General features: G+C 37.7%; 1 protein-coding gene across 5 annotated transcripts in view; it reads right to left on the reverse strand.

The window, feature by feature from the left end:
- Window positions 1-18,155, reverse strand: part of Tma16 (translation machinery associated 16 homolog) — an 83,661-nt gene extending 65,506 nt beyond the window's left edge. For 3 of the 5 annotated variants that reach the window (XM_074055070.1, XM_074055071.1, XM_020179593.2), the window contains exons 1-5: window positions 17,998-18,155; window positions 11,157-11,269; window positions 5,164-5,201; window positions 3,605-3,689; window positions 2,211-2,359 (exon numbers count right to left, since the gene is read on the reverse strand). In XM_074055070.1, the coding sequence (XP_073911171.1) occupies window positions 2,211-2,359; window positions 3,605-3,689; window positions 5,164-5,201; window positions 11,157-11,269; window positions 17,998-18,000 (388 nt within the window). In that variant the 5' untranslated portion in view covers window positions 18,001-18,155. Of the gene's footprint in view, window positions 1-2,210; window positions 2,360-3,604; window positions 3,690-5,163; window positions 5,251-11,156; window positions 11,270-17,997 lie in introns of those variants that run through there. The other 2 variants (XM_074055072.1, XM_074055073.1) reach the window with 2 other exon arrangements.
- Between the last annotated feature and the right edge of the window lie 5,631 nt (window positions 18,156-23,786).

A 23,786-nucleotide genomic window follows, 5' to 3' on the forward strand; every position in this document is an offset into this window, starting at 1 on the left:
GGCATAGTTGGAAGAACACCTGATCTGGACTCTCCTACTGGCTCTCTCACCAATAAATATTTCACTTGGACATGCTCTGTTAAATACTGCTAATTAGTGTAGCTGCTATATGCTGAAAAGGCTTGAGAGGGAAGAGGGGGAGCACAGAGACCAACTAGGAGGATGTTATAGTGAGTGATACATTTGAGATGAAGGTGGCTTGAACTGGGAAGGTGGTAGTAGCAGAACTCATCAGATTCTAAATATACTTTGGATGTGCACTGTGAAAGCAACTAGGGTTTCTCATATGAGCACCTGGATAAGTGGTGATATCACTGACTGAAATAAGGAACTTGCAGAAGAAACAAGTTTCAGGAAAAAAGCAAGACTGTTTTTAATATCAAATTTGAGATGCCTGCAATTCATCTAAATAGACTGGAGAAATCTAAGTTTGATAATTCAAGTCTGGAGCTCTGGGAACAAATTAGGGTGGAAAATATGAATTTGGAAGTTGTTGGCATTCAGATGGGATTTAAACCGACATAATTAAGAGATTAACTGAAGAATGGGTGTAGATAGAAATGAGAAGAAACCCAAGAACAGGGACGCAGGCCACATTTAGTTTCTTAAGATGTGGAGTACTTAGCTTACAAAACTGTAAAGTTGTGGCCAGTGAAACAGAAGAAAGCTAGAAGAGTTCGGGATCTCTTATACCAAATAAATATATGACAAAAAAAAACTACTTATCTGCATCAAATGCTCAAAAAGGTGACATCTGTGAAGAGTACTTTTGGTTGAGTTATGGAAACAAAGTCAAATTAAAATAGGTTCAAAGAAAATGAAAAATGAGAAACTGGAGACTATAAGTACAAATTTTATGCTCTTACAAGATCACTACTTAGGTGAAAAAAGACTGGTTGAAGCTCTCTATTACTCTCTTGTACTAAGTACTATGTCAGGTACTTTTTTTTTTTTTTTGGCAGTACTGCAGTTTGAACCCAGGGTCTTGTCACTCTGCCACTTGCACCAGTATCAGGTACATATGCCCAGGGTGGTCTTGAACTCACACTCCTCCCTCTGCCTCACAAGTGCTAGGAAAATGGGGGGAGGAGGGATGGAGAAAAAAAAAAGAGCAATAAAGGAGTGAACATGAAGAAAAAAATCAACTGCATTTTGTTAACTTAAAAAACATCTATTAAAAATAATTTTGCAAAAATGAGTAAAACAAGACCTGAGGTCTTGTTAAATAAGTTGCCTTCTGTTATCCAGAAGGCAGTAAGGATTTAAGTATGGAACTATCTAGTTCTAAAGCTTTTTGTTGCTTTTTCAATTAAGCTCACTTCTTAGCAATCAGGAGAAACTATCATCTTCTTCAGTTTCTAACACTAGCCACAGAATACTTCCTTTTCTATATTTTCATGTTTTTTTTATTTAATTTTGCTGTTTCATTTACTGTACTATCCCAAGAAACTCCACATAACACAAATGCCTACAGGGAGGAGGCATGAAGGTACAGGACCATTGCAAACTTCAGAATATATGCCAGGTCTACAAGTGACAGCTGCTATTCCACTCCAGGAGATTACAATGCCAAATCGTCTGCTTTTTGTTTTTGTTTTTTTTTTTAAGCAAAGCCAGGTTTTGTTTTTTTTTTAAATACTAACAATAAGCTAAATAACTACTATTTGCAGACCACATAACTTGTGAGTGGCTTTGGTCTGTTAGCTTTGCAACTCTCAGTTCCCTCTCCTATTAAGTGATTTTCATCAGACAGTGTTAACAAACAAATATACTTACCTTTAGGAATTAATTAGACATGCTACAATGCTAAGAAAGAAAATTTGATTTCTATACTTTTTCAAGAATGATTAAGTGTAGCTATGTAGAGCAAAACTTACAAAAGTGAAAAGGACATATACTATTTAGTCTAAAGAAACTTAGATATGATTGGAGATGGGTAAGTTAACAACCCTATTACAAAACAAATTAGGTATATATTAGAAAGGAAACCACTATTGTCACAGTAGAAAGAGGTGATGTCACTATCAAAAACTTACAGTTTTGTTGAGAATGTGGAAGAAAAAATTAAATCCAAAAAGTATTCATAAAGAAAAGGAAAACAATGGAAGAGAATCCAACTAAATCAATAGAATAAATAAAATCAAATACTTGAAATGAATTGCAAAGCTGTTATCACTGCGTATTTTAGAAAGAAAAAATAGAGAACATACCAAAGCCATAGCCTTCGTACTGCTGTCGTTCACGCTCCATTGTCTGCTTGATGACAGTCTCCCGGGAATGGTGCCGCCTTCCCTGCCTGTCCTTGATGCTGTTATGTAACTCAATCTGCTCTAGCTCGCTGTTGAACCTATTTAAATACCTGAAAAATATGAACATGATTTCAGTTCCAAAGTCTATACATTTAAGTTCATATTACAAAACTTAGTTTCCAGCTGTTATCTGTACTTTCAAAGTTCATATTCCTGAGTTCACCACGTCTCAAACTTCTTAACCTTTCCTGTATAGCTCAATTATTTCTTTAGCTTTAGTGACTGAATCAGTCTGCTATCTGCTGAACTGAGAGCACTCATATTGAACCAGTTACTATACTTCTCCATTTAGATGTTCCCTGGTGCTTCACCCTAACACATCAAACCTGTCATCACCCTGTTACCATCCACCCCACACCAAGCCTGTTCCACTTATTGGGCTCCCTAACTCAAGACTATAGTATGTCCATTGACCTAGCAGCCCGAGCAAGGTTATGTAGGCATCCTCCTTTACTCCTTTCTCATTATTCTACACCTAAGTTCTCACTAAAGACTGAGACTTCTACCTGCTTACTGTCTCTGGGTTTCTTTCATTTCTCTTCGGTAAACTGCTACTAACCAAGCAGAGGCCTGCACTGCTACACTGGCCTCTCAACAGTCTGTCTTCTCACAAAGCCATATCCCCTCTCAGTACCTTTTCCCCATTTTAACAACTGTGACCTTCCTAAAGCTTAAATATGACCATCTCACATGCTTAATGTGTAAGTCTCCCACAGATCCTAATGTCCTTAGGTAAGATCCAAACTCAGACTGACAACTGAGGTTGTTCATAAGCCAACTGTCACTTATAGCACCTACCACACTAACCTTCATGAACATGTAATTCCAGTCACATTAAACATCTGATAGGTCACTACACCAGTCATCTTCTCTCTCACTCCTGGGCCTTTCACATGTTGTTCTTTCACACTAGCGGTTCTTCAAGCTATACCTTACCTCAATCTGCTAACCCCACCTGGGAGGAGTCAGTGCAGATGATCCTTCTCCAAGAGGCCTTTATGATCATTAGAAACAAACTGGGGTAACTACCACTCTGAGGCCCAGAAAGATTACAAAACTAAGAAGTAGGCCAAGCTAGAATACAAATCCACTGTTAACAAAGCCCATTTGCTCTTCTTTCAAATCCAAAGCCAAACTCCGTTGCTTAAAAAACAGCCTGGACCTAGCAAGTGCAAGACTGTGAATCCGAAGTGCAGTGCCACACACACACACACACACACACACACACACACGCGCACGCGCGCACACACAATTCCCTTTTCTGACCCTTTGCTTGTAATATACCTGGTGTTTACCTTTCAGTTAATTCACAAGCATCTTTCTTTGAATATCTCACTTTTTGAGGATCTAGATGATTATGAAACCACTGCAGTTTTTCACCTGTAAACAACAAGTACCAAGGCAGTTCAGCATCACAGGTCATCATCTAAACAAAGAGGTACTCTTTATAATTCTCAGTCTCAATGCACTTAAAACCAACCCAAAATTATTTCATTGTTAAATAAAAAGCTCTGTGTAGGCTCGAAGTTAATCAAATCAGTCTGTCAGAAATCGTCACATTTGAACTCAGAAAATAGACAAAAGATGAGAACAATGCTCTTCTATTCACATTTCTTATCTAATATTGAGCAGGAAAGACTTCAGTAGAACAGAAAACAAAGTTATAAGAATTTAAAAAGCAAAGGGCACAATTTGTTCAGGATAAAATTAAAACCCTGATTAATGATGAAAATGATATTTGCTAAACACTTAGATTGCAGGCACTATGACAAGAGCTTTACAATTCTATGAGGATTAGTACTACTATCTACATTTACATATGATATTAACTAACATACAGGGCCACAAAGTTAATGAATGCATTGAGCTAAAAGAGCTGCCAGATGAAAGACTGAAATAAATTATCAATGGCCAGGAGAACTCATCCTTAAGAACATATCTGACCATCAGGGTCTCACTTTCAGTCAGATTTCCCACACAGATTCCCTGCTTAGACATATTATTCTATTATCTGATGAAGCATTAGAGATGAAGCTTCAACTACCTTTTATTTTAGTAATAAAGCCCAGTAGTCACTATTTTTAAATTTCAGACCTGTCAGTAAAATTTACTATCAATAAGCTTTACCAGAGAGAGTGATTATGACACTGAGATACAGACTGAAGATGTTCTTTTTATAATACTTCAGCCACTGCTTTTACTTAAATCTAAGATGCCTCCCAAAGACCCATGTGCTAAATGCCTGGCCTCCAGCCCATGGTACTATTGGAAACCTTTAAGAAAAGTGGCCTAGTGGTAGGTCTTATGTCATTGAGAAAGGGCCCTTGGAGGGGTTATTGGGTCTTGAACTCTTCCTGCCTCTCTTTGCTTCCTGGCTACCATGAGGTGAGCAACTTGCTCTATCACACACTTCCCAACATGATATGCTGCCTTGCAACAGGTCCCAAAGCAACACAGCCAACTGACCAAGGACTGAAACTAGCAAGTCTCTGAGCCAAAATAAACCCTTTCTCATTACAAGCTGACTTTTTTTCACTTACGTGTTACAGTAATGGAAAGCTGACTAATCTTAGTGGTTAGGAAGCTAGAATTAAACTTCAGAGAGAATGGTGGATAAATGTAAATATTCACAGAGACGGGAAGATAGTATAAACTTAAACAAGTTCTGGAAACAGCTAGGAATCATTAGCATTGTTTAAAAGTTACTGGTTTGTTTCACTACATTTAATCAAGTCTTGTTAAAAAAGGTACTTAGATAAAAGTATTATTTCAGTAGTAACGTAAAAAGAAAAACTTATATAGGGCAAAATTCACTATACACTAGCCAGGATTTCAAATAAGCAAAAACACTTACCAATAAGGTTGAGACGCAAGGCCTTTTCATTCTTCATTCTTAGAAGAAGAGTGGTATATACACATTAAAAAATTAAGTTTTAGAAATCTGGCAAAAAAAGCAAAAATAAAAACTACCCAAAGAACTTTAATTCAAATATCATTTTACATTTATAAAGGTAATCTTAATAACACAGAAACATGAAATGCTATGATGGCTGATCTTGAGTGTCAACTTAACTGGATAAGAAATGCATAGGCGATCAAAGCACATCTCTGGTTCTGTCATGATGGCTTTTTCCAGAGAGGAATAAGATGAGGGACAACCTGCCCTTAATGTGGTAGTGTCATTTCAAAAGCAGAGGGACAAACAGAATAAAAGGGGAAAGAGAGAAAAGCTAGCTGAGCACGATGGTGCATGACTGTAATCCCAGCACTCAGAGGCAGATTGGAGTGTTCAAGATCAGCCTGAACTACAAAGAGACCCTATCTCAAAAACCCAAACACACATGCATAAAAAATAAGAAAACCAGAAATCCCATTTCATATGAGAAAATTGGGTAAATGAAGTCATGAAAAAAACATTTAAACATTTTCTTAGCTACAGAATGGGAGAAACTATTCACAGAACTTGTGTACAGAGTATACAAACAGTTCTTACTACCTAACAATAAGCATATATTATGACATACCACAAAGTGCAAAATATTCTTCATCATAGTATATAAAGATGCTCAAGATCATTAGTCATCAAGAAATGAAAACTGAACACACCAAGAAACCTCTACATACCTACTAGATTGGGTAAAAAAAAAAAAAAGGAAACCACCTATTAAAGAGGATACTGAGCACAAATAACCCCTATATTCTAGTAGTACTTTTATAAAATGGTACTGCCACTTTGGAGTAAATTTACCCTATATACTTTAACATGCACCTAACATATGGCCCAATAATTCTTTTAAAGTTAATTTGTTATAAACTCAGTTTCTTATACACCCAAACACCTACCATATGACCTAGGAATCCTAGTTGGAACTGAATGAAAAATGAACATACATGTTCACATAGCACTTGAACATAAATGGTAACAAAAGCTATCTCCGTAACACCAATGAATGGCAAAGTATTTTCTTGAATTGTGGGGATCGGATTATAAGAAGCCTATGAGAACATGACATAAGCACAGCTGTGCCCAATAATCTACAGACTGAGTCTGGCATGGCCCCAGCCTGAGAAGAGAGTGAGAGGCAAAATGCAGTACAGCTGCTTTTCCTAAGTTGTTTACATTAGAGAAGTAGGCAGAGGCTTCTCCTGTTACAATGTCACAAGAGAATTGTTGCTCCACCTCCTTGTTTACCACTGTGTATAAAAGACACACTGAAGGAGGATATGAGGTTTTCTGATGGCAATTTCTGATTGGCTCATGCTGATGCTGCTGCTGGCTGTGTGTCTCCACAACAGCAGCTTTCTGCACCAAGAACTTTATAGTCTTTAGAAAAGCTAAGCTAAAGAAAAGCTAAAAACAACATGGGACAGTGCAAGTCTAAGGTCCGAGACTTTAAAGAGTTATGCCAATGCAGTTTTTAGACACGGCTGCTGTTGTTTGTCTGAAAGTCTGAGCACCGAGACTTTAAACAGAACATGGGACAAGTTGAGGAAAAAGACTTTAAAAACATGGGACAGAGCAAGTCTAAGGAAAGAGACCTTAAACAATAGAAAAGAAGCAAGGTTTCAAAGAACTGTAAAGGAGTAAGGCCTTAAAGAATAGAGAAGTAAAAATGCAACGAGGCTGCTATGCATCTCCATCTGAGTGCCCAGCAAACCTGGCCCCAACTTTATGCATGTCTGTCTTCTATCATTTGTCCTTTCTCCGTCTCCAGTCACCCCCAGTTAGGTCAGGAGAACCAGGAGCGTAAGAAAGCTCACTCCATTGAATGGCTAGATAATAACCGTCTTTGTGGACCCTGCAGTCTGTCATAATCACTCATCTCTGTCATTGTAGCCTGAAAGCAACCACAGAAAACACAAAATGAGTATGTGTTTGCCCATAAAACTTTTTACAAGTGACTGGACTCTTGATGTGCAGACCACTAATAATCTCCAAAAACTAGATGTCCAAATGACCATCAACAGTGAATGGATAAACAAACTGTTTATTCATATGGTGAAATAATAAAAGAGACAACTGAATAAAATGAAATAAAATGACATGAATAAATCTTAACAACTCCATGCTAAGTAAAAGAAGCATAAAAAGACTATATACACTGTAATTCCACTTACATGAAACATTAGGAAAACCAAATCTCTTGTATCAAAACAAAAACCAGATTCATGGCTGCCTAAGCCCAGGACGGAGAGTAATGATTACTGGGTAGACAGAGAAGGAAATCTTAGGGAGGATAAAAGGCACTACCTATTGATCATGGGAGTAATACAAACACATACAATTGTCACAGCCCAGTAACTGCACACTTACAATGTGTCCATTTTATTGTACAGCTCAAAGTTGACTTAAAAACAACATAGATACAGAGAATAGTTTTGGAAGGAATTCAAATCAATTCTTTAAATGAGGGGAACCTCAACAAGATCAAAGCTCAAAAGTAGTTTTCTAGATTCTTACCCACTACACAGTTTCCCTTGTTGATTGTCCATAGTCAATAATTTTCATTTGTTATCTGAATTCTGTACTAAAATGCTCCTATGATGCCTATAAATTATTGTTTGTGCTAATCTTGAAACCATACTAATTCCTGCTCATGGTTTTTTTGAAGAGGCAGTGTTTCATATACTCCTAAATCAGAGCTCTCAAATGCTGAAAATTACCATGCTTGAATTTTTACTCTAGAGTTACTTATTCTTTCAGTACCTTTAAGTAAACTGAGACCATCACTAAGCGTCAGCCTCATCAACTCAGGAAGTCTGATTGCATATACGCCATCATTTATCAAAAGGTACAGTACCCTAACATACCCCTTTCTGACCTTCCTCTACCTCTCTTTCTACCTGTTTGATTTTTGTGGGAAAATAAAGGAAGTGGACATTCCATGCTGTGTGAGGGCCCCTGTTCCTTAGAAAACCAACTGCTTTTTTGTTACATAGATACCACCAGAAGATGTTTCCAATGATTCTTGTTTTTTAATATTGATGTCCTTGTACTCCATAGGTATGAGTGGAGACAGTGACTCACTTCTAACAGAACAGTGCAATAGTGATGGATGCCGTTCCAAAATTAGGTTAAAGACTGACTTCTATCTTATCCTCTCTGTCGCACAGTGGTCTCCAAGTGCCATATTTAAGTAGCTTTATGAAGACACATGTAGCAAGGATGTGATGTCTCCATTCAAGAGTGAGACACGACACCCAAGGTCTGCCAAGAGCATTGCGAGTGAACTTGGAAACAAAACCACTCCCCATCAACCTCTATGATGAATGCAGTCCCCGCAAACAACTTGACTACAGTACAGTGAGAGATCCTGCACTAGAAACAGCCAGGTAAGTGCCACTGGGACTCCTGATCCAGAAACTGTTCCTTTTAAGCTAACAAACTATGCTATAATTTCTTATACAGAAATAAGTAAGTAACTATTTACTTATAAGAAGCCACAGATATATGAAGTTCAACTTAAATCCCATGGGTACCTTTTCTATCATCTCCGGTACAATTGTCCCAAAGGTTTGAGTACATTGTCACCTACTGTCTTTTGCAAAGATGAAACAGCATTTCTGTCTAGCGGAGCATTATGCTAGAGCAGGAAGATCAACAGCATTTCAAGATGTTATTTGTGCTGGGGGTGTGGCTCAAGTGGTTAAGTGCCTGCCTAGCACGCACAAGGCCTTGAGTTCAAACCCTAGTACCACCAAACAAAAAAAAAAAATGAGAGAGAGAGAGAGGCTATTTGTGACCATGTTACTATTAAAGTTAAGTATGACTCATGGTTACAGATGCTACAACTCAAAAAACTGGCATGTATGACAGGCCTAAGACAACAGTTTAACAGCCATAAAATGTCAGACAAAACAAAACTGTATTATTGTTGTTGTTGGTGGTGGGACTGCAGTTTGAACTCAGGGCTTTGCCCTTGCAAAGCAGGCACTCTACAGTGTGAGCCATACCTTCAGTCCTATGTTTGGTTTTGAGACAATGACTATTAAGATGATGACTTCTTTGAAACAGATGAGAAAAAGGAGAGTTTAGAATGTTGCCCCAGGAGAAAAACTAAGTGACACTTTCTAACTCTACACGATTAAAATAAGAGGCATGGCCAAGAGCAAAACTTCCCTACAACAGGTTATATATGAGATTAACATCTTGCTTTGTTTTCCTTCCATTATTCTTCTATATTGCTGATTATTTAGATTAGTACCTACAATCCTGAATACACCTGACAGCATACAGGCATTCTAGGCCCAGTAACAAGTAACTACAGTGAACCAAAGTACACAATCATATGGTTTGGCATTACTAATCCAAAAATTCAAAATCCAAAGTGCTCTGAAATCTGAAACATTTTGAGCACCAACATGACACAGTAGAAAATTCCACACCTGACCTCATATACTGGGCCACACTCAAAACACGGGTACACTAAAAATATTGTACAAAATTACATTCAGGTTATGTGTATAAGGTGTATCTGTAACATAAATGAAATTCATGTTTAGATTTGTATCCCATCCTCAAATAAATCATATATATATATGCAAGTATTACCAAATCTGAAACAACCCAGAGTCTAAAACATTTCTGGTCTCAAGCACTTCAGGTAAGGAAAACTCAACTAATATTTCCTAAAACATTGCACATATACCACTGATACTACAAAAGGTCTCCACATAGCTTATTAGCAAGGAATTAAACCACTAATTAAATGGCAAGCAAATTGCTTGCCCCCTCCTCCCATTTCCTTTTGAACATTTCAGATTACATTAAGGACAAAGCTTGGTTTAGAGTCAGTATGTAAGTTTTCCAACCTGTGCCAAATCTTTTCACTACCAAAGCATAAGCATACCTCAGGCTCAGACCATTTGGAGTAAATATCACCTCCTTCGTTTTAAAAGAGATAAAATGTCTCTTAAAAAAGTGGTATTTAAGGGAAAAGATTTAAAAAGAATATTAAGTAAGTAAGAGTATAGAAGTGTTATCGTAGTATAGTCCCAGAATCAACAGCATCAGGATCACCTCCAAAGTTTTTGGAAGGCTTTAGGTCTTAAGCCATCATCAATATCTAGCAACAGAAGTATAAGTCTCCATCAGCTAGTATGCAAAAATATCTAGCATTCATTAAAACAATACAGCTAGTCAACATGACTTTTATTTGGTCTTTGTTTCATTTTAAGACTCTTTCAAATATTATCGTCTTTTTCCTCCTCTGTAGTCTCGCTGTGGAATCTTCCTCCTTTGCTCAACCTCTATGGTAGAGGGCCTCTAGATTCAGTCCTTGGTTGCTTTCTCTTTTCTATCTACAGTTCATGAGATGATCTTATCCAGTCTCCTAGCCCAAAATCCCACACAGATATAGATGGATCCCAAATTTGTGACATCTCTAATCTATCCTCTGAACACCAGATCCAACATATCCAACTGACCATTCCGTATTTCCTCTTATGTCAAATAGGCATGTTAACCTACATGCCCAATATATATTGTATCAGTATAACACCTTCCCTAACATCTTTCAGCTCTCTGCTAGAACGCAACTAAATGTAACTTCTTGAGCCCTCCATGACTATCCTACATAAAACAGAACCTGTCTCTCCATCCGATAATCCTTCTTAATTTTTTTCCACTGCACACATCACAAATTGTTATTTACATTTACTAAACTATTTTAAGTAAGCTCTATAATAGTATTAGTCTTGTTCCATTTCACCCTTGGTACAAAGAATATACTCAACAAATACTAAAGGGAGAGGAAGAGAAAATTGAGAAAGAATGTATGTTTGAAGGATAAATGTATAAAGGAGATTTTCACCAATGTGTAATTTGAATGATGAAAAGTTACTTACTTTTCCTTTTTCTCTTGTTTGTGGGCCTCTCTTGTAATCTGAGCTGCTTTTCTACTGTATGGATGGATTACTTTTTTTTCCCGTCCTGTACTTTTTCCCTTTAGTGTTTTAGGCTGAAACACAGGAAAACATATAGTCATACGTCAAGTGACTTTAACTATGAAATTTCCTTTAGAAACAAATTTTAAGAATAGAGCTGGGCACCAGTGACTCACACCTATAATCTTAGCTACTCGGGAGCAGGAGGATCGCAGTTCAAAGTCAGCCCAGGGAAAGGGTTCATGAGACCCAATCTGAACAAAACCTGTCACAAAAAAAGAGCCGATGAAGGAGTGGCTCAAGCTTTGGCCCTGAGTTCAAACCCCAGTACCACACACACACACACACATACACAAATAAATAATAATAAAACACAATGAACCAGAAACACTACATTAGCAATCAGGAGATATGCTGTATTTGTTAAGTAATTCTAACAGTCTTTGTTTCTATGGTCATAACAGAAATGATATATTCAAAACTACTCTCCAATAACATAAGACAACAGAAAAAGGCATAGACAAGCCCAATAAACTCAGCTCTTCATCTGTTTCATCTTCAAAGTGGGCACAGAGCATACAAATAGTGAGATTCATGGGTGTAAATTGGTGCATCATTTAGGGAGATTGAGAGGGTAGAAGAATATAGGATATTAGTAGGAATTTGAATGTAGAAGTTACACATGGAAGAGAGTGGGCAGTGAATCAAGCAAAATCAAGGCTGGGCCTAAGGTCTGTGCAAATTAGGAAAAGGAAATAATAGAGGCCGTTTCAAATCAGCACATCCAAATGGGAATGCGTTATTTCCTCACTCAAGCCTTGTATCAGTTAACTAGGTCACCACTCATTCAGTCCTCCAAACTAGACATCTCAGTAATTTTTCTTTTATTTCCACACTATTTCCTGTCTTATCCAACCTCCATTATTTAAGAATCAGGTTTGTCTAGGCATGGTGAAGCATGCCTGTTATCCCAGCTTCTCTAGAAAAACAGGTAAGAGGACCACAGTTCAAGGCCTATCAGGCAAAAGCATGAGACTTCCTAACAAGAAAACTAAAGTAAAAAAGCTGTAAGTGTGACCCAAGTGGTAGAGTGCTTGCCTAACATGAGACCTTGAGTTCAAACCCATTCCAAAAAAAAAAAACAGAAATATATCTATATCTATATCTATATAGATATATAGAGGACCAAACCTGATATATATAGATATAGATATATGTATCGGGTTTTTCTCTGTAATAGAAACACAAAATAAAAATGGCTTAACTCAGATAGTTTCATTCTCTCCTGTTAAATGCAGGTGCTGGAAGCTGTGCTCCACAAAGCCCTCAGGGATCCAGACTCCTACCATAATGTTAGGCTACAACCTCCCATATAGTCCAAGATGGATTAATACCAGATATATGTTCCAGCAAATAAGAAAGAAAGAAAATTCAGAAAATATGGTTCTTTCCTTTCTGAGCATAATCTGGAAATTGTACATTCTTTTGCTCATGTCCCACAGACCAAAATTTAGTGTTACATAAAGGAAATGAATAAATATAATCTTTAATCTATGAAAAAATAATAATCCATTGCTACAGAAGAAAAAAAAACCACTAGGGAATAGCCAGCACATATCTAATCCTCTAAAAGGCCAAGTACCTCTGGAATCTTCTCTTCAAAGCTACTGTCAATTGCCTTTATAACCCTCATGATCTCTCAGGTTAGGATGCCCTCTAGGTACCCTGCTTGTCCTTTTTACAAAGAAGCCACAGAGCTCTGTTTAACACTTATCTCCTGAAGTCCCTCTCCCTACTTAAAGAGCTCCATTAACTCTCAGTGTGGTCCTAAATTTTTAGCATGGAAAGCAATCTATTCTCAATTTTGTTCTCTAGTAAGGTTGCTAAGCAAGTGCTCTACCACCAGCTCTTTTTCTTGACGGTACTGGGGTTTGAATTCAAGGCCCCAGGCATGCTAGGCAGGATTTCTACTACTTGAGCAATGCCCCTGACCCTGTTCTGCTTTATTTATCAGATAGGGTCTCATGTTTTTGCCCAGGGATCTTGGCCTTGGCCCTCACACAGCTTGGATTACCAGGCCCAGCTTGCTGGTTGAGAGGGAGTTTTGCTAACTTACTGCCCAGGCTGGTTTCAAACCAGGATCCTTCTGACCTCTGCCTCCAGAGTAGCTCCCAGCTCATCTTCCTCACTTTCTTGCTCTCATTTGGCTTTGGTTTGCTCTATTGGAAACCAGGTGTTATGCAGTAAACTGCCCTACGGAAAGGCCCCTGTGACAAATAGCTGAGGGAGGCCTCCAACAACAAGAAGTGAAGAACTGAGGCCCTTGTAGCAGGGAGGAGGACCAGAAGAGAGACAGACAGGCCTGTGTTCTGATAACATAGTGGGGGGAAGGGCTGACATAGCAGAGAGATAAAATCTAAAGAATCCAAATGTGAAGAAGGTCACACAGGTAAACCAGGCCTGACTCCTGACCCACAGGAACTATGAGATAGTTAATGTTGTTTTAAGCCACTAAATTATAGGATAACTTCTATTACTCAGGAAAAGACAATATCCAACGAAGGCCAAAAAATAAAGCAAAGATACACTCTTTGAAAAGGTATATTGACCACAGACATCATAACAAATAAAATGCTTTATTTTTAAAAAATGAAAAAAAGGTCACAAAATCCTAAGGGGAAAAAACGACAAATTCTCTGAAGCTGCAATTGCTTTAATAACTGAGGTTGCATAGTTACTAAATTTCAGCAACACATCTAAGTCTACATAAATGTCCTTTAAAGGCTTATAACTTTCATGATTTGAAAGTCTTTGAGTGTAAAGATGTCCTCACAGCTTTAGAAGATTTAGTTGAACTTCTAAGACTTGGTACAAACAAAGTACAAAAAACCTGAGCTTACATTCTGCCTCAATTGTAGCTTATAGTAATTTATTTATGAAAAGACTGCCTCAAGGCAGGATATGAATATAAATGAGGTGCAGAAATATGTACAATAACATTTAGTACATTTCAAAACATTTTCATTATTCTTTAGGAAATTAAAATTTAAAGAATCCTTCTACAGGGAAACACTGAAGTCAAACTCTCTCAGTAAGATATTAACTTATTAAACAGTAAAATGCTAGCTCAAATCAGTTGGACAGGACAAGCTTGTTTCTATTTAAACTAAATGCTCCTGAAGGAACCAATTTTCTGTAATGTTGGTCTGGCACTAAAAATCAGCAGCTTGATAGGCTACCCAGATGGATAATAGGGACTGTCTCGGTCTTTATAAAAGGAGCTGTTCTATTTAAAGCATTCATCAACCACCAAGGTCACTCCAACACACACTCAGGTTAAAAACTGTATCAATTGGATAAATAAGCTCCAAATTTCTTACATATTCAAATTAGGATGTTTCATTTGTAAATCAAGTTTTGAACCTTCAAATGTTCTTTACCTTAGAAAATAATCACTACTTCTCAAGCCAAGGATTCAGAGTACTAAACACACAGATGTTACCAACAAGATAAATTTATCAAAGTGCATATGTTATAGTCAAATAAGACAATAAATAGCATTTGATAACATTTGTTCTTTAGATCACAAAAGTTTAGTGGAGCTTTTTAGGGATAACATCTCCTGTGTGTTCAGGTTTTAGGTTAGCATTAAATATTTCAAGTACTCAAAAAAAGTACATAAAAGAAAAAGCACATGAATGTCTTAAAATTTTGGCATGTCTTTCCTCAGTCTAAATTAAGTTCCTCACAGACATATTTAAACATAAAATGAAATCATGTGAGGAAAACATGGTTTATTTCTTTATAGATAAACCTCAGAATGAGAACGATCTTTCCTAAACATTACATAAAATCTGGAAAAAATTTTAAAAATAACTATACACAGAAATTTAAAAGTCTGAACTACAAAACATCATAGACCAAGTGGAAGACAAATAACAAAAAAAAAGTATTTGCAACATAAATAAAATAGCTAATTCCCTTAACTTAAAAAGGTTATAAGATCAGTAAGAAAAAGATCCACAGTCTAAAATAAATGTTAGGAAAATACAAATAAGTAAAAAAAAGTAAAGAGAAATGTTTTGCAACATTTGAAAATGTGTTCTGATTTAAAAGAAATGTAAATCTAACCTTCAATAAAATAAAGCTGTTATGATTGACAAAGGCAAAAATTATTAATATTGTATTAGTGAGAGTAAGAGTCTAATAAATCAGTGAGAACAAACTGGTAATCTTCTGGAGAGCAATTTGATCATTTTCATGAGGAAAATAATGGCACTTTTTTTAACCAAGGAATTCTACTTCTTCTAATTTATTACACAGACATATTAGCAAAGCGGGGGAGGATGTAGTAGTGTTGCAGTATCTGCAGTAGCAAGGGAATGAAAACAGTTTAAATGTACCAGATATATTATTAAAAACAATGCTGTTTAAAAAGCAAGCCTCTTGGTTCAATTTATACTGCTGTAACAGAATACCTGAGACTGGCTAATTTGTAAAGGAAAGTTTATTCAGACTCACAGGAAGCTAAATTCAAGATCAGGTAACTGCATATGGTAAGGGCCTTGTGCTGCTTCATAACATGGAAGGAGTCAGAAGGGGGGCTCCCATGTGAATGGCATTAATCCACTCATGAGGTCTCTGCCCCAGTAACAAAGCACCTCTCACTAGGCCTCTCCTCCCAACACTGTCATATAGAGGAATCAAGGTTCCAACATAGGAACTTTTGGGGGGCACACTCAAACCATAGCAAAGAGAAGGATCGATATACTCACATGGACTGATCTTTAAAATCTAGTAAGACAAAAACAGCAAAGGGCACAGGGTCATGCCTAGTGCACTGTTTATATAAAAGGGGGAATTTGAGAGCTGGAAGCTGGTGGCTCATGTCTGTAATCCTAGCTACTCTGGAGGCACAGATCAGGAGGATTACAGTTGGAAGCCAATCTAGGTAAATAGTTTGTGAGACCCCATCTCAAAAACACCTCCCCCCCCCCACACACACAAAAAGGCTGGCAGAGTGGCTCAAGTGGTAAAAGCACCTGCCTACCAAGAGAGAGATCCTGAGTATCAGATCCCAGTATCACCAAAAAAAAAAAAAAAAAAAAAAAAAGTGGGGAGGGGTGAAATGTGAGAACCTACCTATCTGCTGCTACCTGCATATAAAGTATCTGAATGGATAGCTAAAAATTGATAGCATGGCTGTGGTAGGCAAAATAATGCCGTCTCATCCCTAAAATATATCCATGCCCTAATTCCTTGACCTGTTAATATATGATCATACATGGCAAAAGGGACTTTGTAGATGCACTTGAAAATCTTGAGGTGGAGAGATTATCCTGAATTACCCATGTGGACCAATATAATCCCAAGGTCTTTACAAGAAGGCAGGACGACCACTGTCAGAGATGTGGTCTTTGGGAGAGAAAGATTTGTAGTCAATATGCCACTGGCTATGAAAACGGAAGGACCCAAGGAATAAGGATGGCCTCTACAAGTTGAAAAAAGCAAGGAAACAGATTCTTCACTTGAGCCCCTTGAAGGAAAACAGTCCTACCAACACCTTGATTTTATCTCAGAAAAGTTCATTCTTGGACCTTAGACCTCCAAAAATGTAAGAAAACAAATCTGTGTAATTTTGAGCCACTGATTTTGCACTATTTAAGAAACCGTACACTTTTCGAAGACAACCATTTTTTAAAAACCATATATGTAAAATTATTCCCCCAAAAGTTGGTATACAAGGTAGATTTTCATGAATTCTTTACTTTTACAAATTTTGTAATAATCTCTTTGAGATTTCTGAAACTAACTTGTGGCTGTAGCTCACATTTAAAGGGGTGAGTCCAACAGCCCTCAATTTCTGCCAGGAAGGAATCTGTAGGTAGTCACTAATGCTTGATGCCTACAAGTGATACACATAAATGTGACACATGAAGGGAGGATGGTGGCACACTTTTTTTCAACATTTATAATCTACCTAAGGAAGGGGGGGGGGGGGCAGCAAACTTAAACTCCGTAACAGGCTTATGTTAAAAAAATAAAAATAAAAAAACATATCCGTAAGTGTGTAGCAGCATGGTACAAACCAAACGTAAAACCACTGGGTTTTTTTTTTGTTGTTGTTTTTTTGATGTGGTACGGGGGCTTGAACTCAGGGACTACACTTTCAGCCACAGCACCAGCCTTTTTTTTTTTTTTTTTTTTTTTTTGTGATGCGTTTTTTTTGAGATAAGGTCTCGCGGACTATTTGCCCAGGCTGGCTTCGAACTGTGATGCTACTGAGCTCTGCCTCCTGAGTAGCTAGGATTAAGTTTTGACATTGAAAAACTTGCTGAGCTCCTGGAAAGATTCACAGTGGAGAATATAAAAAAGCACAAAGTAACAAGTGAACTTCCAATTACTCTATTGCTACTTACTCCTGACACTAAGTACATAGGCATACTAACATTTACTAAGGGAAAGGCGATGAGCGGATGCAAAGGAGAGGAGATTGAGCCGGGGCCTATCCGCGCCGGCCACCGGGTCAAGGATAGGGGAGTGAGTCCGGCAAGTCCACCTCCCGTTTGCATTGAATGGAAGTGGGAATGCGGAGGGTGCGAGGTCTCCCCGGAGAGGGGAAGGACCAGAGAGAAGTTGGCCACCAAAGCCAGCACGTGAGCACTTCGACCCTGGAGCACGCGCCAAGCCCACTGCAGTCAGTGCCCAGTGTAATCACTTCGCACCCCCTCTCTCCCGTCTGCTTGACCAGAGCCTTCCTGGGAACCAACCCGGCGGACTCAGGAAACGGAATGAGGCCCACCATTGTGACGTTCCAGCAGCCACCGAGAACCTCCGCAATCCAAAGCCGAGAGCCTCACCACAGCAGCTGCAGCAGCTCAAGCCCCTCACGCCTACCCGCACACACGTGGGGCGAAGGAAGTGGCCGCGACCGGAAAGGGAAGGGCAAGTGCGTCTCTTTAAAGCGTCCCCGGAAACTTAGTCCTTGTCTTTTTCGTCCGTATTGGACTTTCCAGCTCTAGCCAATGGACCGCTCTCGCCGTGTGCTCGCGGGGCAGGGGCGGGACTTTGGGGAGGCACTTTGGGGCGGGAGGGCGAACTTCCTCTGTGCCGGCGTGGACCTTGAGCGTCTTCACGGAAGCTCACCTCCGGAGTCCGTAGAGTAAGCTCCTCGGATGACGGGTTTTGTGTAGCGCTCGGGCATCACAGGGGTGGGCCCGCCAGGAGGCGGAGATGGTCGCGCCCTACCGAAGTCGGCCTTGTTTTCCCTGCCCTGAATTACCGCGGCCAGGGCTTTTCTGCATTTATTAGTTTCCTAGTGCCTAGAGGTCCTCCCACGCAGACAGTTATTTCACCCAAAAGTTTATTGAGTGGGTATCGAGGATGCCCTGGCAACACCCCTGCCTCACACAGCGCAGATTCCAGGGGCCGTGCAGAAAAGCCAAGTACTTAAATAGGATAAGGGCTGAAGGAAACTGTGCTGGTGGGGTGGGCAGGAAAGCTGTTCTGCACGCGGTAGTCTCTAAAATCCTCTTTTGAAAATGACAGCGGGGAGAGACGAGTAAGGGAAAAATAGCCATGGGAAGAAGCTCCAGGCAGAGTGAATTTAGGCGTGCTTAGATATTTGAGCAAGCACATGTATTAATTGAACAAATACTTATATCCACCGTTTAAGCAGTTGTTTAAATTGTAAACGGGAGTATGTCCCAGTAGATTCCAGAATCTAAGAGCAAGGCATTTTTACATGACTTTTTTAAGTGTGTGTTATGTGAACTTACACAATGAAGTCGTCTTGCAACATAGTCTTTGAGGACGGTACAATACTTGAGGGAGCCAGTTAATCCAGAATGTTAACACCTTACCTTAACCCTCTAACCACTCCCTGTGACACCAGCTTTCTCCCACCCTAACCCATTCTCAAAATCTGGCACAGTACAATCGGCCTCCTGAGTTCAGTGTTATGCAAATCTGTGAAACATTAAATCCTCTTTCTGGCTGTTATTTAGCTGGTATCTATTGCTCTCTTGACCACAAAATTCCTACCTGCCATGTGTTCCTAAACAGGAGACATCTTTACAAATACTTTCCTATACTTCTAATAAATACACTAACGTGTGAATGTATTGTGTGTGTTTAAGGATAAGTATTGATTAACACTAGATATTGATACAGTATGAATACATGCACAACTTCTACTAAACTACTAAAAGAACAGAATCTATTTAACTTTGCACACTAAACACAAGTAGAGAAAACAAATGGAATGATGAAAAATATTTACATAATTCAAACCATATAAAGGAGAAAAAAATGAAACAATAGAGCAAATAAAAAGCAAAAATATAGCAGATATAAATCCATAAAATTGTTGTAATCCAAGTAATTGTTGATTTACTGCCCCAATTTGAAATCTACACATCTGTGCCCTGTTTATAAGACATATGTAAAACACAAAGATATAAAGAAACTAAAAAGATGAAAAGAAAAATGAAAGAATGCTGGCATGGATACGTTATTCAAAATATACGGTGGAGAAATGACCCAAGCATTGTATGCACATATGAATAATAAAATATATATCCATCACAAAAAAAAATAGATGAGCTCAGACAGTATTATGTAAGGTAAAAAGAATAATCTCATAATGATGAAAAGTTTCCAGTTTAAATTCATATGCATCTCTAGTAATATAGCCCTAAAATATATATTGGAAAACTGTTTCAATTTCAGGGAGAAATAGAAAACCCAACAGTTTTTAGTGGGAATTTTCGAATACTCTTTAACATAGAATAAGCAGATGAAATATCAACAATGACATAAAATTTAAGTACAATTTAAACACAATTTAACATAAATGTATATAGACTACTGCTTCCAGTGCTTACAAGAATACACATTTTCAGACATGTGGTTTAATTAATTAACAAAATTATCATACATTGGGTCAGAAATTAAGTCTAAACAGTGTCACATACCTGTAATCTCAGCTACTCAGGAAGCAGAAACAGAAGGATTACGAGTTTCTGCCAGTCCTAGCAAAAGTAAGCAAGATCCTAGCTCAAAAACAAAAGCAAAAGGTCTGGCAGTATAACTCAAATGGTAGAGCACCTGCCTAGCAAGCATGAATGAGGTCCTGGGTTCAAATCCCTGCTACCACAAAAGAAGAAACTAAAGTCTAAACACATCTGTTGTTCTTTGATCACCATGTAACTAAACTAGAAATCAAGAAGATAGCTAGAGAATTTTCACATACTGAGAAATCAAGAAGTATGCTTCTAGCCTGATATCTGTGCTTCACGTTTATAGTCAAGCTTAACTACACCAGAGGCTGAGATTGGGAGGTTCGTGGTTCCAGGCCAGCCAGAGCAAAAAAAGTTTGCAAGTCCCATCTCAACATAAAAAAAGAAAAAAAAAAATCTGAGTGCAGTGGTGCATGCCTGTCATCCCAGTAACAGTGGGAAGCATAAAATAGGTGGATCACAGCCCAGGCTGACCTGGGCAGACGTTTATCTCCAAAATAACCAAAACCAAAAGGGCTACAGGCATGGCTCAAGCTGTAGAGCCAGCCTCACAAGGGCCAAGTCCTGTGATTAAACCCCAGTAACACCAAAAAGAATAAGAAGAAGAGAAAAAGAAGGAGTTGGAGAAGAGGAAGAAGGGAAATTATGCTTCTAAGTCATGGGCTAAAGAAGAAGAAATCTTGTATGATGGAAGGAGTGAATTCAGCTATGCTATATTTGATATTTTGTAAGAATTTTGTAAATGCCACAATGTACCCCTAGCACAATAATAAAAAATAAAAAAGACATCCTAATGGAAATTAGAAAATAGTTTGGGTCAAATGATAACAAAAACACTAAATGTCCAAATTTGTGGAATGCATCTGAAACAATAATTATATTCTTTGGTGTACATATTAGAAAAGATGAAAATTAATTTACTGAGCATCCATATATCAAGGCATTTGAAAAAGAGTCAGTCATGGTCCCAATAACCACAAAAATCATGGCTGAGGGTCTACATAATAAGCCTCTGTCTCAAAACAAAAGAAAGAAAGAAAAAGGAAAACAAAATAAATTCAAGAACAAAGAGCAGAAATTATTGAAATAGAAAATATACATAAAATTGAAGAAAATAGGAGAGACAAAAATACTTTGTCAAATAACAAATCCCTTTGGGATCACTAAAATAGAAAAGGAATGGGAGGAGACACAATTAACCAAGACCAAAATTGAAACAAGTGAAATCAGTTCTGGTTGTGTATGCATAATAGGGTATTGTAACAAAAATGTGTGCTACTGAATTTTAAAATTTAAATAAAATTAAAATTTTCTTAGAAAAAAATATAGCCTATCGGAACTGACACAGAAGAATGGAAAACTTGAATAGTCCCTCACTTTTTAAAACATGGTTACTAAAATATCTCTTCACACTAAAATTACAGGCCAAGATTCCTAGATTTTATAAGTGCACACTAATTTAAGAATAGAGCATCTTAATATGATAAAAATGTGGATTAGAAGAAGTAGTTGGTGTCATTTTCTCATTACTGACCTCAAAATACAAACTTTTGTTTAGCCAAAAACAGCTTGGCATAATCTAGAATGTTGAAATGTACAGCCTCTAAACAGCAGTGCCATTTCTATAAACCTTTGAACTCCAACACATATCTCTCAGGATACATATAAAAGAACAGCAGCACTGTTCACAGCAGTATTGATCATAATACCCCACATGAGAGAAAAGCAAGTTATTCATTAACAGAAGATTTGAAAAATATATTGTGGGAAATTTTATGTAGCAATGGACTGAACGAATCACAACAATGCTAACAATATGAATACCTTTTAAATCACAGTTCAAAAATGATACACAATCTACATGTACAGAATAATTCCATTTATATAAGTTCCAAATCAAGTATGATGAATTGTTTTACTTTCATAGTTAGCCAACAATGTTTTTTAACCCTATGTGGTGGTTACCTTGGTATTTCATTTGTAATTATTCTTTATGTTCCACGTTTACATGTAACACGGCTTTATGTTTGTGTGTGGGTACCAAGATCAAAAGATGCCCAAGTCCCTATATAAAATGGCATAGTGTATAACCTACATACATCCTCCTGTATGTTTAAAATTATCTCTAGATCACTTATAATACTTGACACAATATAACACTATGTAAATAGTTGTTATACTATATTGTTTAGGGGATAATGACAGAAAGAAACCATCTGTACATGTTCAGTACATACACAATTTATTTTTCCTAATATTTTTCATCTGGTGCTAGTTGAATCCAGAGATGCACTTGTCTCTTGAATCTACAATAATTACTATTGTGAATTCTCAGTTAATTTTTGTTTCTTGTGGGTGGTGTAACTTGTTTGTGGAATCAATAATTTCAGCTGTATTTGTTCTTCTTCAATTTCACTAAACATGTCCAGGAATTGGTATTTCCTTATATATCTTTGTTACTCTGTGACATCTTTCAATTTCCTTCTAAAATTTGCATTTTCTGAACCTGGATCATTCTGTTCTCATTATTGTGTTGCCCTTCATTTACATTTTTCCATCTCTTCATTTTTTTCTGCTTTCTGGAAGGGGTCCTAATTTGATCTTCTGGTTTACTATTTTCATCTTTGATATAACCTATTTTGCCATATATTTCATCTGTTGTCATCTTCACTTTGCTTATCTCATTTTTAAGATATAATATTTATACTTGAAAAGTAATTTTGCATTCTTTGCTACATTGTCAATATCTTGCTGAACTTTTCTGGATAAATATAGTGCTTGTTTTTTAAAATATTGTCCATCTTTTCCAGTAAATATATACTTCATGTAGCATGTTGCTCAATTTTTAAAATGTTTCTAGTATAATAGTTATACTCCTCAGAGATTTATTTTCTTTAGACCTGTAGCATCACACTTATGTCACTCATGAAATCAGCTATCTTGTCATATCGTATGTGTTGGAGAAGTGCTCAAAGTAACCCATTTGTGGCCTTAGAGAATTTGAGGAAAGTGAAAGGGTTCAGTCTCCCCAAAGAAGAGGGTCCAGGGATGGCAGAAGATCTGCTGACAGGAGAGTGGGAGGCAGGAGCCATCAAGGGCATCCTTCATCCTGCTCCTCTTCTCATCAGCTCCTCACTTTTGCTACACTTTGTTTCCTTTGGTACAGTCTCACCTCACTGAGGGGTCATGATGTTCCCCATTTCTAAAGGGAAGTTTGAGAGACAAGAGTTAAAATTCCAACCTTTCCAGATCTTCCAAAGCTGCCACAGATCCTCTCCTTACCAGCAACTGCTGAATCTTTACCTGCCTGCCTCCCTCATCACTCACTGGATCCCATCTTCCCGAGGGTATCTCATAATTGTGATTTTACTTCAAATATATTCCTTCTTGATCCTGTAGTTTTCAGGGTTGATTTTGGCAAAACCCATTCTCCTTTATCATTTTATTCTACTTATTTTAGGACTTCCAATTACTTTAATAAAATTAGCCTTTGCTCATATGTTATACAATAGTAATTTTTCTTTTGACATATTTGTAGCTTCCTTCCTCCCCCCTCCCTGCCCAGGGAGAA

This window comes from Castor canadensis, chromosome 14, assembly GCF_047511655.1.
Source record: "Castor canadensis chromosome 14, mCasCan1.hap1v2, whole genome shotgun sequence".
In the NCBI taxonomy this organism is placed as follows: Eukaryota; Metazoa; Chordata; class Mammalia; order Rodentia; family Castoridae; genus Castor; species Castor canadensis.